General features: G+C 37.4%; 1 protein-coding gene across 1 annotated transcript in view; it reads left to right on the plus strand.

Moving 5' to 3' along the window:
- The window catches only part of EPB41L2 (erythrocyte membrane protein band 4.1 like 2), a 280,886-nt gene that overhangs the window by 250,609 nt on the left and 13,699 nt on the right, over nucleotides 1-16,578 (plus strand). The window contains exons 19-21 of the mRNA XM_069077330.1: nucleotides 1,261-1,359; nucleotides 2,627-2,707; nucleotides 13,055-13,168. Of these exons, the coding sequence (XP_068933431.1) occupies nucleotides 1,261-1,359; nucleotides 2,627-2,707; nucleotides 13,055-13,162 (288 nt within the window). The 3' untranslated portion in view covers nucleotides 13,163-13,168. The remainder of the gene's footprint in view (nucleotides 1-1,260; nucleotides 1,360-2,626; nucleotides 2,708-13,054; nucleotides 13,169-16,578) is intronic.

The raw sequence follows: 16,578 nt of genomic DNA on the forward strand, positions 1-16,578 counted from the left end.
AAAGAAATGTGCAAAAAATATGTAAAACAATGACACTCCACTATTTTTTTTTTATTTTGGAAGATACGGTTATTTTTTATAAAATTATTATGGTGTCATGTTTTGTGTTTTTTTATTGTTATTCTTAAAAGGATGAATATTTTACAAATGTATCAGTTTTAATTTCTAACATGATAAATATCATTAGATAAGTTACCCGCATAAACAAAAGCTCTTTGGGGTCCTCAATAATTTTTAAGAGTATAAAGGGCCCCTGAGATCAAAGTTCAAGAACCAATATTATAAGGTGTTGACAACTAGCTTGTACCAAATTGCTACCTAAGTGAAAATTATTATAGTATTAACCATATAGGTCAGGCTTGCACAACCTGGGGCTCATGGGCCACTTATGACCCATGGTCACGCCAAAGGATTTCCAGTGGGCCTTCCAGTGGATGTTTTCATCTACATTTTTCTTGGGCTGCCTGAGATTCTTTGGCCTGCTGCAAACAGCCTGTAGGCTGTAGGTTGTGCAGGCCTGATACAGATGTAGAGACAATGATATAGGCACAAATCATCATAGAAGATAGCTAAAAGAGTCACGTCTTACATATTGGGAGGGTTTTGTTGTTGTTACTCATTTTTGGTTATTTTTCTAGATCACCTATCATTTGAGATTAACCCATTGCTCTCCTCTGTTTAAGAGGTCTTTTCTTTTAAGTTTCATCTAGTGCAAGTACTCTCTTTATTCTCTCCTGTCATATAATAAACCTCTTAATTTGATTTGTGATGTGTTGTTTTTTTTTTTCATAAGCTCAAGTGGGATGGTTTTCTGGGTCTCAAATATTCCAGAGTCTTTCAGCCACAAACTTTCCTTTGTATCCTGGGACCGTAAGGCTAGCTATCTAGAACTGAAGGGAACCTCAAATGTCATCTCCTCATTTTACAAATGGGGAAAACTGAGACTGGGCATAACTTGTTCCCTCAATCCTTCAAAGCCCTCCCAGTATTCTGATTCCTTACCTATAGGCTCTCTTACTCACCATCTTCCTGTTTTCGCTTTCCTTCCTCTCTTACAGTTTTATTTGGTAAAGCTGGCCTCTGCCTTATCTTTGTTCTGTAGTCCAACTTGACCAGTGACTTACCCTATACAAATACATTTATTTCTATAGACTCTACATGTTTGCAGGAAAAAGATAATCACAGTTTCTTGTTCAGACCTCAAAACTAATACTCAAAGTTAAGTATTGCTTTTTTATTTTTTCCCCAAACTATCTAAAGATTGATGGCGGTGCTGGTGGTGATGCTGGCACATTATTGACTGCACAAACCATCACTTCTGAATCCGTGTCTACAACTACAACCACACATATCACCAAGGTAAAGTAATTAAAATGAACCTCAAAAAGATGGCCCTTTCGTAATAATTCACCTCTTTTGAATTGTGCTTTTTTCTTCCCCTTCCCACCCTACTACTGCATAATTTCAAAGTGATAATGCTAAGAATAGTAAAAAAGCCCTAATTTCACTTCTATCACCTAAGAATTTTGAAGTCAGATTTATCTATATCACATAAGATAGTCATCCTGAAAGGGTGAGAGAATGAAAATATTAAAAAGTTCATTTGTTTACAATGTAGATGAAAAAAATGTGGCATTGTAGACTTTGTAAGTAAAGCTTAGTCTCCCAAAGCATCTTAAGGAGGACACCATAAAAATGTTTTTAATCATGGTCAAGTCATTTTGGTTTAACTACCACTGTGATCATCTGATAAAACCATATACTATAAAAAATCCTTGCTAGAGTTATTTTCCAACCTTTTTTTTCTCTTCAATTTTTCCATATCAATGATGCTAGTGGTTTTAAAAAAATATATTTTGAAATATTCTTGGGCATTTCGCTCATTTGCCAGGACTGTCATTTTTAAAAAGAACCTGCTTTTGAATTTCATGTTATCCCGTGCACCAGAGTCCTTTAAAGAACACTGCCCCTTGTGGTTTCAGGAATCTGACTCAGAGATTTACAGACCCTTAAATGTTTGTTTGCCTTTGAAAGGACTGTGTGACATAGAACTTTCTTGCCTGTGATAAAATATCACACTGTATTTTGCAGTAAGTAGATTAATAAAATCTTTGGAGACACTAGTCCCTGATATACCCTGTAAACTTACTAAGACTTGGAAACTTGTGAGTGTCTCCTCCCCTCTCCTGCCCCCTCCTTCCCTCTATCCATCCATATGTTAATCCATGTCATTAAACAGTGAATTGGATTAAGTAAAATGTTTTAAAAACCTAAATGACTAATTTGCTGAACCCCTAAATAAAACCCCAGTACTTTAAAAAAAAGCTGAATTTCAAACCAAGCCAAAGTTTTCAGACAAATCAACAACAAAAACAGCAGCCTAATTTATATCTGATTCTGATCAAGTACATCTTAAGGCCTACTTCACTTGGAAACTTATGCTATCTTTGGGGGCAACAGTGCTCTCTAGTAACTTCAAACATAAACCACTATTAGCTTTCATTCTCTCATAGGGTTTAGTTAGTTGCCTAGTAATATGATACTGGATGCCATTCTCATATCTTTGATTAAATAGAAATATATTTTGGTGATTTTATTCTAATTTATTTTCCCTTTTGACTTTTAGACAGTAAAAGGCGGAGTATCTGAAACACGAATTGAGAAACGAATTGTCATCACAGGAGATGCCGATATTGATCATGACCAGGTGAGTCTCTTAAGTTGTAGAAGTAGGATTTTTCATGTATATTCATTTAGGTTTGCATGTGTTCCATTTTTGAATGCCACATTCTCAGAAAATCTTTGACTCAAAAATATTCAGCAGTAATGCTTATCTTGCATCAAGACTTTCTTTTACCTTATTTTTGTATCTCCAGTGCTTAACATAGTGCCTGGCACATAGGATGTAATCATGACTGATCGATTGATTGGTTGGTTAATTCATCAATTGATTAATGATCAGTGATGTCACCTCCTTCCCCTCAGCAATTGTACCTACTTTTTACTTCTTGTAGTAGTGGACTGATAAAAAATAAGTCCCTGTCTGAAACCTGTTCTATAAAGTAAATATTTATCAAACCCTGTTAATACATACCTAACAATTGTAGTCTAACATCCTTTCCAGAACACATATAAAAGAAAAACAAACCGAAATGACTTTGAAAAATGAAGCAGAATATAGGAACATATTTTAAGTACAAGAGCCTAATTTCTCTGTCAGGCCAGGGATTCTTAACTTGTATCACAGACTCTTGCTTTCAATCTGGTGAATCCTGTGGACTTTTCCTCAGACTAATGTTTAAAAAGCATGAAGTAAAATACATAGAATTATGAAGGAAATAAATTATATTGAAATGCAGATAGCTAAATATTATATAAAAAAAAGAAAACAAGATCATAGATCCCAGTTTAAGAACCCCCTGAGTTAGATCTTTCCCAATTTTTTCTTGACCCAAAGGCACATGGACCAGTGCTTATTCTCACTCTGTACTTAATTAGACAACTTAGAATTACAGCTTTGTATAAAAATAAAGTAGTTTTTAGCACTGAATAAATACAGCAAATAGAACGTTATTTTTTCCCACTACTGTTATGCCTGTACTTTTGAATCCAGAATAATATATAGTACCTTTTTTTAGTTTCTCCATATAGTTGTGGGGTTTTTTGTTTGTTTTGTTTTTGTTTATTTTATTTTAAGGTAAAATGAATGTACTGTTGATTGAAAATTCCCTATTCAATTTTGCTTCATTATTTTGATGGGAAAATATTACTGAATTGTAGTTGTTTGGGCAACTCAGGCCAGTTTATAGGACTGTGATTGATGTGTCAAAAATAGTGTAAGTCATCAGTATTACAAGAATTAATGGTAGCCTACTCATGATGGTTACTAATAAATAAAATGAATGAATAAAATGAGATTAGCTGCTGGTGTGTTACTTAGCCATAACCATTTGAAAAGTTTAATTTTCAAGTTATTTTTTTATACTCCTGAAAAATTGTTCATTTACCATCATCAGATGTATCTCTTCTGTACTTTGTTATCTTTGTTTAGTAGGAAAAGTGGAACATTAAATGAGTCTGGGAAAATCACGAATGAACTTCTAGTATTGATTTGTGGCCACATAAATGGTTTTCGATAGGTGGTGTACTGGAAACATTTAGAGGAGTTGACTAGGTGATGTGAATATTGGATGTGTGTTGTGCTTTTAATTTGTTACATTTAAAGGTTCTTGAGCTCTTTCACAGCTAAGTAAAGTAATGCACCACTGATTCTTTTGTCTTGGATCAGGTACAGATCAGAGTGAAGCAGCTCTAAAAGAATAGAATCCGACTTAAGAGGAAGGGGATTTTAGGATTTTTAGTGTTATGAGAAGATTTATGGTTTATGAAAGCATGTGTTTGTGATGAAGGGTAGGGGTGTGTTTATGTATAATAGTATAAGATAAACACGGACTCATCAACAACAAATAAATGTATAAGTGCCCAGCTCTGATCATCTCTAATGCTTATACCTCAGCAATGAGGTATATATACACAATTTAGATAAAACTTAATTCCTGCCTTCATGAACTTTATAATCTAGTAGAGGAATAAGACACAAACCTAGAGAACAAGAATACCTAATATCTCAAAGACAAATGTATTAGAGTCATAGGATTTAAGAGTTGGAAGGGCTGTTAGTTGCTTTCTTATCTAGTTCACATACAAAAGGAATGCCTGCTATAGCATATCCAGGAAGTGCTTGTCTAGCCTCTCTACTCTAAGATCTACAAGGAGGGAGAAACCAGCACCCCTCTAGGCATCCCTTTTCACTTTTTGATGGCTCTAATTACTGACAAGTTTTTCCTGACAGTGAACCTAAATTGTCCTTTTTGCAACTTCTCCCTCTGCCGCTGGTTCTAACCTCTGAGTCCAAATAAAACAAGACTAGTTGATTTTCCCACATGATAGCCCTTGTGATACTTGAAGACAGCTACGATATGATATCCTCTCTCAAGCTTCTCTGATCCTTGTATGGTATGCACTCAATACCTTTTGCCATTCTGGCCAATCTCCTCTGTACCTTGTTAAGTTCATCAATGCCCTTTTTAAACCATGACAGACAGAACTGAAAATAATGCTGTAGATGATATGTTACAAGATAAGAGTACAGTGGTATTATCACCTCTCCATTCCTGGAAGCTGTGTCCCTTTGAATACAGTTCAGAATTGTGTTCATTTTTTGGGCAGCCACATCCCCCTACTAATTCATATTGAGCATACAATTCATTAAGACCCCTGTGTCCCTTTTAGTGTAACTGCTATGTCTGTCCATGCCATGCTTCATGTTATGAATACGAAGTTGATTTTTCTGAACTGAAGTGCCAGACTTTTACATTTAGCCCTAACGAAAATGTAATGTGAGATCCAAGGAGGAAAGTCATTACCAGCTGTACAGATCAAGGGAAATCTTTGGGCTGGGGAGGGAATGGCATTTGACTTCTGAAGAATGGGAAGGCTTTCAACAAATGGGAAAAATAAAAAAGGGAGAATGTTGTAGGCATGAGGAATAGCATTAGGAAAGATCACTGAGGAGTGAGATTACAGGGTTACAGGGTGTCTTAGGAGGTCAGAGAATGCTCCACTTTCATTGCCATGTAGAGTATGTGGAACAATGATGGCTTAAGGCTTAAAATGGATGGAACCAGATTGTGGAAGAACTTGGGAGGACTTCTTGTAGAAAGTAGTATTTGATTTGGACCTTAATGGAGTAGCAAGAATATAATAGAGAGATGAGGAAAAAGTTGTACATTTGAGGTATAGGAAGCAATGCAAACAAAGGCACGAGAGATAAGATGGTATGGGGCATGTATGGGTGATAGTCCCTTTCAGGAAATAAACCTGAAAAGATAAGACTTTTACCAAATTATGAAGGATGTTGAATGCCAGGATAAGAAGTTTACATTTTACTCAGGAGACAATAGGGAGATGCTAAAGGTTTCTGAGGAGAAATCTAAGGACTTAGGAAAAGGAAATAGGAGACTGTGGTCCTGCTAAGTGGTAACGATAGCCCAAAGTAGGGTGGAGGCGATGGATGTAGAAAGAAGGAACAGGGTGAAGAGAAACTTTATTATAATTAATACAGATAAGTTATCACAGGGAAGAGTCAAAGACAATCCCAGGGTTATGGCTATGGAACTTTGGGTGAATGTCGGTGTCGTCAGTAAACGCTGAAATCCGGAGGAGAAGCAAGTTCTGAGGAGAAGACAATAAGCTTACTCAGCGGGAGGCACATTGAGTTTGATGTGTCTACAGGACTTCAAGGTAGAGATATCCCCATAGCATTTGGAAACACAGGTCCTGAGCTTGTGAAAGAGGTTAAGATTGGGCATAGAGAGTCAGAGCCGTCTGCGTGGGTGTGATAGTTGAAACCATAAAAGAAGATGGAATTGCCAAGGGGCTGAGGGCAAAAAGAGAAGAGGGAGAGTTTTAGTGCATTAAGAATTTTTTAAAATACTTGCTATATTCAAGTTGGACTTTGTTGATTACAGCGATAAAAGGTAAACCCGTACTTTCCTTCAAAGAAGGAAGAAGCACAGTGCCTAGAACTTAGTAAGCACTTAATAAATGTTTATTGATGGGGTGGCTAGGTGGTATAGTGGATAGAGCACTGGTCCTGGAGTCAGGAGGACCTGAGTTCACATTCAGCCTCAGACACTTTAATAGCTGTGTGAACCTGGGCAAGTCACTTAATCTTGATTGGCTTCCTCCTCCAAAATGTTGATTGACTTATCAATGAGTAAGACCAAAAAAAAAAAAAAAGGCTGAAAGTATAAAGGATAATTTATGTGATGATGGCCTTTGGACCATATAATCCAATCCCCTCATTTTACAGATGAAGAAACTGAGGCTAGGAGAGTTGAGGTGACTGTCCAGCATCCCATAGGTAGTAAGTAGCAGATCTTGCATTTGAAGCAACATGCTCTTGCTCCAAATCAGTGCTTTATACCCATCCACATGAGTTCATCTTTACCTAAATTCTGAGAAAGGATGAGCATTCCTATCATTTATTTATTTATTTATTTGCTTTTTGGCGGGCAGTTGGGGTTAAGTGACTTGACCAAGATCACACAACTAGTTTTTTTGGGGTGTGTGTGTGTGTGTGTGCGTGCGTGCGTGTTAAGTGTCTGAGGCCAGATTTGAACTCAGATACTCCTGACTTCAGGCCCGGTGCTCTATTCACTGCACCACCTAGCTGCCCATTTTTATCATTTATACCAAGAATGTTGGGGGAACACAAAAATGGCCATCTCTCACTTACAAAGGTCATATTCATCTACCAGTGTGATCCAGGAGCCCTTCACTGGCTCCTTTTGCAGAGATTTAAGGTACAGAGAAGACAGGAGAGGAAACAGGAGAGTTAATCAGGAAGGAAGATTATCAGGAATGTGGTATTTGGAGAAGCCAAGAGAGTATCTGAAAATAGAGTCATGGTCTACATCATCAACTACTACAAGGAGATCAAGGAGAAGGAGGCCAAGTTAGGGACTGAGCTGGTTTCTTTAAAGTGTAGGGGAAAAAAAACCAAATTCCATGTGATTGAATGAGCCAGGGAGAGGAACTGGAAGCAGCATTGTGCATAGCTAGATTTTTAAAGCTAAAGTACCATTTCTCCTTTACTGTAACCAGAGGGCATTCTTTCCACGTTAGCAGTGTGTCCTTGAGAAAGGTATGGAACTGATTATATGACCTGTCAGTTCAGGTTAGTCTGAATGAGGATCCTCCACTTCCTGGCCTCAGATGATAGTGGGCCAGATTCCTGCCCTTTATTTTTGCCAGCCCTACAAACCAGTTCTGGGGCTGCTTCCACAGTTAAGTCTGGGAAGGAGTTACCCCTGGAGATTTCTTTTCCCCCCAAGCAGAAGTTGATTTCCCTCCAACTCTTTCCCTCTTACCCCTGCAACCAAACTCCTTAGATCTTCAACATAGCTCCTTTCCCACAGGAATTTTAACTCAGACATGATTTCAGCTCTTTTCTTTTTGCCTTTTTTGGTGTTTACATGGAAGTTCTGTAAACTGGGATTAGTATTTTGCAGCACATCTTAGTGAAAGCCAAATATGCAGAAATCTAAAATGTAAGTGACAAATAGTACATATACATAACTTAAATATTAGGAATTTATTGTAATGAAATATTGACATTTTAGGGATACAGCCACTATTATGACTTAGATCTCTTTTTGAAATTGGAAATCAAACACACAGGTGAGAAGGACCTAAGATGTCTTAGACCCTCAGAATCTCTCATAGGGTTAATTAGGCCAATTCCCTATGTTGTTGTTCTGGCCTTTTTCAGTCATGTCTGACTCTTTGTGACCCCATTTGGGATTTTCTTGGCAGAGCGACTGGACTGGTTTACCATTTTCTTCTCCAGTTCATTTTATTAGATGAGAAAACTGAGCCAAATGGGGTTAAGTGACTTGCCCAAGGTTACACAGCTAAGAAGTGTCTGAGGCCAGATTTGAATTCACAAAGATGAATCTTCCTGCCTCCAAGCCCAGCGCTGTCCTGCACCACCTAGCTTTTATCCAACTCCCATTAATACCAGGCAAATCCATTTTAGAACACCCTCTGAAGCAGTCATTCAACCTTTACTTGAACTGATTTCATGGCAGAGGTATTATTACCTAGCATGAAAACCCCTTTTCATTCTTGGACAGTTTTAGATTGCTTTTAAAAAAAGGAAGTCCTTTCACAAACTGAACCAGAATCTATATGCCTTCCACTCACTAGCCTTCCCTGAAGTTTTTTTTTAAGTCTAAGCCTACTGATTTAATTTTCATTTTTAATTATAATGTAGCATAGTCTTTTTAAGGATATTTAATTTTATATTCTGTTGTGCTTGTCTGTTCTTGAGGGCCATAATTAAATGACCAAGCTGTTGAGAATTAAATGAAGATGCTTACTTTCCCTTCATTGCTGATGTTGGGAAAATTGAATAGTGTCTCAAATAATATCACAAACCTCTTTGCCAGATCTTTTTTTAAAACCCAAGGGGGACATCAATAGGGAACAAATTCAAATCTGTATTGTCATTGGATCTTTTCAGTCATGCCTGACTCTGTGATACTAGAATGGTTTGCCATTTCCTTCCTCAGCTCATTTTACAGATGAGGAAACTTGGGCAAACAGGATTAAAGTGACTTGCTCAGGGTCACACAGCTAGTTAAGTGCCTGGGTTTGAACTCAGGTCTTCCTGACTCCAGATCTAATCCTCTATTTGCTACACCACCAGGTTCCAAATAGCAGAAACTTACATGATGTGTACTTTATTAAATTTTCAGATCTTAAGGAGGGAAAGGACCAAACAAGTACTACAACTGATCTTTCCCAGAGCGAATCACTAGGAAATAAGATCCAAATTTGTGCCTGTTAAGTACCTTTCCAAACCTGATGTGCCTGTGGGTACCTCATGCTCAATATGTCCCTTATCTTTCCCACCAGACCTTTCTGTCTTCTGACATTCCCCTTACTGTCAGGCACACCACAGTCCTCCCAGTTTTCAGGGCTTGAAACCTTGGGGTCATTCCTTTCTCCTCCTTCTCACTCGTTCAGTATATATATCTTCCCCTTTCTCTCCTCACATAGCTGCTGCTATAGCTCAGGATCTCATTGCTTTTCTCCTGAACGAATACAACAGCCATCTCAATTGATCTCTTCTCATTCCAGTGTCTCCTAAACTCAGCTGCCAAAGTGATTTTCCTAAAGTGTAGGTTTGCCCACATCACCTCCTGCTCAGTAAAGTCCAGTTATTACCTCCTTAAAGTCCTTAATATCTCCAGTTTCAAGTACAAAGTTTCCCCCATTACAGTGTAAGTTGAGGATAGGGACTGTTTTTACCTTCATTTTCTTGAGGATAGAGACTATTTTTGCCTTCATTTGTATCCCTAGAACTTAATACAGTGCCTGGTATGTGGTACTTACTAAATGTTTATTGACTGACCATCTTTTCTCAAAATTCTCCATTGGAATACCAACAAATCCGTATTTTCTATGGAATGCAATTTTAAAATGCTGGTTTTGTGGAAGAAAAATTATGGCAGTAGCTTCTGATTTCACATCTGCCTTGATGCCCAGACAAGGGAAGCAACTCTGTGCCTGCTTAACTTTATGCCAACCAAAACATACGTTAATGCACATAAGTTCTATTATGTACCAGGCATATTTCCTGTGTAAGATGCTCACCAAATGAATACAGTTTGGAATTCACTTTAAAAAGTTATATGTACATTCTAAGCTATATGTTGATATGACTGGTATAATGAAACTGTTTCTATATCAAACAGCAGCTGGACAGTGAAACAACTTTTTTCCACTCTTGTGCCCCAGGAAAGCAATTGCTGAATGTAGAATAAATTGTTGGATGTATCTGCCAAAGTACTATAAATTGCAATTCAATTCAACCAACATTCATTATATACCTACTATATATAAAGTGCTTAATTACCATGAAACTAATTTACTAATTTAATTTATGATTTGGATTAGATATTAGATGATTAGATATTAAATTAAATCATAAATTCCTAATTATGATTTAGATTAATGATTTAGATCTGTTCTTAATCTAGGATCCAGACCCCTCTCACTGGTCTATGGACAGATTTTAGGGAGTTTGTGAACTTGAATGAAAAAAATTGCATTATTTTCACTAACCTCCAGTTGAAATTTAGGATATCCTTCAATTAGGAACGTAGGCTACAAATGTTCTGAGAAGGGGTCTCTTGGGCTTCAGACTACCTAAAGAAGGTCTATGACCCAAAAAAAGAGTAAGAACCATAGTAATTAGGTGTTCTCTCAAGTTCTTTATAGTAATGCCTTGGTTATATGACACTTTAGATAGTTTTTTTTTTTTAAAGCATGCAGTAACACTTGACGCTTTATAAGCTACAAGGAACTTTATTTCCATTCTCACTCTTTCCCTGATTTTCCCTCCCTGCCTTCACACACACACACACACACACACACACACACACACACACACACACGATTTTTAAACATAGTACTGTACCTATGATCCTTTCCAATTCTCTCCTCCTCCTAATTTCCCACATTCTGCTGATAGCATGAACATTTAGGTATATTTAAGCTTTTCCCCAAGTCTCATAGTTTACATTTTCCAACTCTTGTTTTTATAGATAATACTCTTTGCACAGAATAACTCATAATTGAAATCATTCTGGAAAAACTAATTTTTGGGCATTAACCAGATGCCAGTAGACTTAGGGAAGTAACATATGGTATTGGGCATATTTCAGTGTTACATTTTGGATCCATGTTTTCCTAATAAGATACAGTAATCTATCCTAGGTTGGATTTCTTTCCAACTTTGAAAATCAAAGAAAGATCATTAATTTTGCTTTCAGGAAATTCCAACTTCTTCCAAAAGCAATGATTTTTGTACTTGTTATGCCAAAAATCCTCCATTCTGTTTTCCTTTGCCTCCTACCTGCAAAGATTACATGCTTTTCATATGCATGGATGAAGAAAGCTCATGCTGATCAGTGTTTTCTGAGAGTGACATGCTGAAAAGAGTTAGCAGCCTGGGAACAGGAGAGCTGGATTTTAGCTTCTTCTGAACTTAAATTTTTCTTTCATATGAATTTGGATTAAGTGATTTCTAAGATCCTTTCCAATTCTTGCATTCTTTTATTGTGTTCTGATTAATTATTGCCTTTCTGTGCTTTTCTGTATTTCCACAGTAAAGGAGGGGTGGGTTGAAGAGGTAATAAGCAGGGGAACAAATGGAGAGAGTTTTACTCTGACTTTGGTAAAGTAAGAAAAATTACCTGACATGAACACTAGGGGGCAGCACAACCCATTCTTTCCATCTTGTACCTGGCCCACAAGGAAATGAAACTTCTTAACCCTGGAGAATTTAAGTAGCACTCTCTTCAGTTTGAAATCAGAGGGCTCCGCTAAAAAGAATTTTATTCTTTTTTAACACTTAAAACTATCATAGCTATTTCTCATCATGCCTGTACCACTCACACCACCAATAAAGTCCTCCTTGTCATAAAGAAACACAACTAAATAAAACACAGAAAAACCCCCTTCTCTTTGGGCGTTTAAATCACTTACCCTCCCTAGTTCCCTGGTCTGTAAAATAAAGGGGTCGGCACTAGATTAGACATCTGATTATCTTTCCAACTCTAGATATATAATCCTAACATCCAGATACTAAAACCCCTTCCCTACCAAGGGGAGAATGGGGTGTTTATATCATCATTGTTTTCTAGGGCCAAGAGTAGACCTTAAATTCAGTCCAAGTTCAGCTGCCTGTTTAGAGTTGTTTTCATTTAAGTCATCGTGGTTATTTTGTATGCGGTTCTCTTGGTTCTGCTTGCTTCCATTACTCTGTCAGTTCATTTAGGTTTTTTTTTGTTTCTCTGAATTCCTCATCAATTCATTTAGGTTTTTTAAATTGTTTCTCTGAATTCCTCATATTTATCATTTCTTATGGTACAGCAAATTACCATTATATTCCTATTACCATTATTTTGTTTGACCTTTCCCCAATAGTCACCCATTTTGTTTCCTTTTTTTTTTTTTTGCTTCTTTAAAAAGTGCTTTGGTAATACTTTGGCATATGTGTGTTTTTATATTCATATAGATACTAGAACATAGGACTTTTTTTTGTCTTTGATGATTTTAGGGTCCATGCCAGTAGTGGAATAGCATTGTTGTCAAGGGATATAATAAATCATTGTTGTTGTTCAGTCCTTGCACTCATGCCTGACTCTTTGGTACCCCATTTGGGGTTTTCTTGGCAAAGATACTGGAGTATCTTTTTACCAACTCATTTTACTGATGAGTAATCTGAGGCAAACAGGTTTAAGTGACTTGCCCAGGGTTACACAGCTACGATGTGTCTGAGGCTAGACTTGAACTCAGGAAGTTAAGTGTTTCTATTTCCAAGCCCAGTGCCCTATACACAGAGATCCTTTTAAAATACTGTTTTCTAATTTCACCACTGATCAGCTAACCTAAATTGTCTGTCTTCAACCCCTTCTAGGCATTGGCACAGGCAATTAAGGAAGCCAAAGAGCAGCACCCTGACATGTCAGTCACAAGAGTGGTGGTGCATAAAGAGACGGGAGTTGCAGAAGAAGAGGAAGAATAAAGTAAGGTAAGAAAACTCGCCAACTCCAAGGCCGATGTTATGATTTTTACTTTAGAACATGCTAGATTTAACTCCCTTTTAAAAATTTAATCTTGCAAATTGCCCTCCATGGGTGATTTGCATTTCTTATGCACTATATGACTTGGTAGTTATACCTAGATAGTCCTCAAGACAAGACATTTCCAGCAATTCAGTGAGTGAGTGTGTATATATGTTTTTTAAAATGCCTTTTTAAAACTCTTCAGTATAAGACTACTGACTTCACCAAAAATCCACTTTGGATATGAGTTCCAACATAGTTCATGTATTATTAGATTAGAAATCTTGAAATGAAGCAAGGTAAGAGAATCTGCCAACTCCAAGGTCATTTTTATTTCATAAATCATGAAATCTGACAGACACACACACCACACACACATACACACACACATACACACACACACAAAATCTTTCCCAAAATGTAGTAAATTCCTAGAAATTAATCATAAGTCATTTTAGATATAACATGCCTCTGTATAGGTATAGTTGAAAGTGTCCATGACTTAGGAACAAAGAGACCCAGGTCCTAGTTCAGGTTCTTTCATTATAACTACCTGTGTAGCCTTTGGGCAGGTCACTTAATCTGTCTGGGCCTGGTTTTCTTCAGCTGTAAAAAATTGATTTTGCAAGGAGACCACGGATATGAAAAGGTTTTGAAAAGTGTTAAATCGTTTGAAAATGTAAGGCATTGGGCTTTTGTAGACTGGATTCTCTGAAAAGGTTACAAGTACAAAGGTAAAGGTCTAGTAACCACTTAACCCTAGTAAGACTCTGCCTTCACCTGCTTGACTTCCTAAATGAAGTAGCCTTGTATAAACAGGGAAAAAAAGGTAAGCTTCCCTAGTGAATTTTAAATATTACAGAAACTGAATGTACACAATTTTCCGCATGACTCATAACTTGCTGTTTCAATGATGATCCATCTGCCACACGAAATAAGATACATCTGTGAAGCATCATGTTAAAAATAAAACCACCTGTGGCAAAATTGCCTCCTGATCTATTTTTTAAATCCAGGTTTTTCAGATGTTGCATTTGCCGAAGTCAGGATACATCTAACACATTTCTCTTTGTGCATTCCTTTCTGCTTTTCTGAATGCATCCTTTTCCTTTGACATTTTACATCCTTTTTCCATAAACAATCCAATGAAAATAGTACTGTATTTCAGTAGAAGTATCCAGAGAGGTGCTTCCTACTTTTCCTCACTCATGCCACCTCTGCCCATTACACAGACACACACACATACATACATACACACAAAGTCATCTCAGATTTTTCTCCTTCTTCTCCATCTAATTTTTCCTCAAGCCTACTACCCCTTTTGTCCCAGATATATCTGTTATTATTGAACTATTTCCTCTCTGGGTTTCTAAACGACAAAAAAGAAACAACAGCTCTCATTTTTCCACTTTACTTCAAGTCAAATAAGTGTAAAACAGGAGAATTACAAAGGAGAAGTTATGAGAGGATCAGGGAAAAAGTTTCTTGGAGGAGCCTATGGGTCACTTGAGGTGAGCCTTAAAGGAAGATACAGATTTTAACATCCAATCAGCAAGCATTTATTAAGTGCTTACTAAGTGCCAGGCATTCTGTTAGGCAACAGAATTAAAGAGACAGAAATGAACAAGATCTTGCCTTTAGGGAGCTTATGGTTTACAGGGGGAAACAATATGGGAGTACCCGAGGTATGTTCAAAGTTGTCCTTTGTTTTCAAAAAGGACCAGTGACAGCATGGGTGATACCTTGACTTGTGCATGAATTGGATATAAGTGAGGCAGAGTTGCACAAATATAAAGTAAAGCAGTGTAATTTCGGGAGAGATGCAGCAGTAACGGAAATGGGATATGCAGGGTTAAAGGAAAGCATTCCAGGTATGGGGGAATAGGATAGTGAGTGAGTGCCTTAGTGAGTTCATGGAGGTATCGTGATGAATTTGGAAAATAGCTAGTAGTCTAATTTGACTGTGATGTGTAATACTTCATGAAGGTGAAAAATATGGAATAAAGCTGGAAACATTGGTAGATGGGAGCCAAACTGTGGGGAACCTTGAATGTCAAGCTAAGGAGTTTGTATTTTCTTCTAGAGATGTAGGGATCTACAGGTAAGCTCTCAGGGCTTATGCAGATAGAGGGAGGGGTTATCTTATGCCAGCCCATTTCTTTGCTTTGGTCATTGTTAGTAAGTAAAATGTGCCCTCTATTGAAGAATAGCAGGCCCTGGAAAGAAAGACTTTTTGTTGTTCTTCAACCTTGTCTAACTCTTCATGACCCCATTTGGGGTTTTCTAGGCAAAGATATCAAAGTGGTTTGCCATTTCCTTCTCCAGTTCATTTGACAGATGAGGAAACTGAGGCAAACAGGGTTAAGTGATTTGCCCAGGGTCACACAGTTAGTAAGTGTCTGATATGAACTCATGATTCCAAGCCCCATGGAAGGACTTTAAGGAAGTGTATAGCAACTAGCCTTCTGGGCCGTTTAGAACACCATTGAGGAAATTGTTATATTTCTCCATTTCCGATGTAAATAGGGTAGGTAAATTCCAAATGTTTTACTTAAGTGAATCAATCTTTCTGTATTCTTCCCCTACATATACCCTCAGTTTTTCTGCTAGTCTATTAAGGAATCTATTTATAGGTAGCACCTTTCTAATTAGGTGAGCCAATCAAATCTGTCCTGTGGTTACAGAGGTGTAGCAGATAGGCTGATATCTTGAGGAGAACAAGGCCAGGGTCGATGGGAATATCAGAAACAGAGACAAATACAGCCACTGTATTGAAAATCGTATCTCCCTCTTCCCAAGCTGACACATTCTCACTTTTAGGAAGCTCTGACCTTGGATAAGCTACTGTTGAGATACCTGACAGTCATTGTTACTTTGGCGTTTGTGCCTGGTGTAGAATACTACCTTGAGAGACAAGGAGGGGTTAATTGAAGATTTAAAAGGAAAAAATACATATGATCATGGATCTTGAGTGGGAGGGGACATTAGTAAAATTCCCTCATCTTACAGATGAAAAGATCGAGGCCAGAGACTTACTGTCCAACTTGTCCAAGTTGGCTCCAAATCTGATGCTCTTTCTACTTTGCCTATAATAAATTATTCCTTACACTCTTTTAAGTTTTTACATCAGTCTACCATGATTTATTCCAGAAAAATGCATTTGGGTGATAAAAAAAGGACATTACTATCTTACAGCTGTGTCTACACTGGCTGGATATTTAGCAGGGGTTTTTAACATGGGGCCTTTGTATTTTGATAACTGTTATAGCATGATTAGTTTCCTTTGTAAGCCTGTGCATTTTATATTTTATGCATTTAAAAATTATTCTGAAAAGGGATTCACAAGTCTTTACCAGACTGCCAAAGGAGGGGGAAG

The sequence above is a fragment of the Petaurus breviceps genome, unplaced genomic scaffold (genome assembly GCF_028583685.1).
Source record: "Petaurus breviceps papuanus isolate PSGF00001 unplaced genomic scaffold, PetGlider_PUasm1.0 90977, whole genome shotgun sequence".
Lineage (NCBI taxonomy): Eukaryota > Metazoa > Chordata > Mammalia > Diprotodontia > Petauridae > Petaurus > Petaurus breviceps.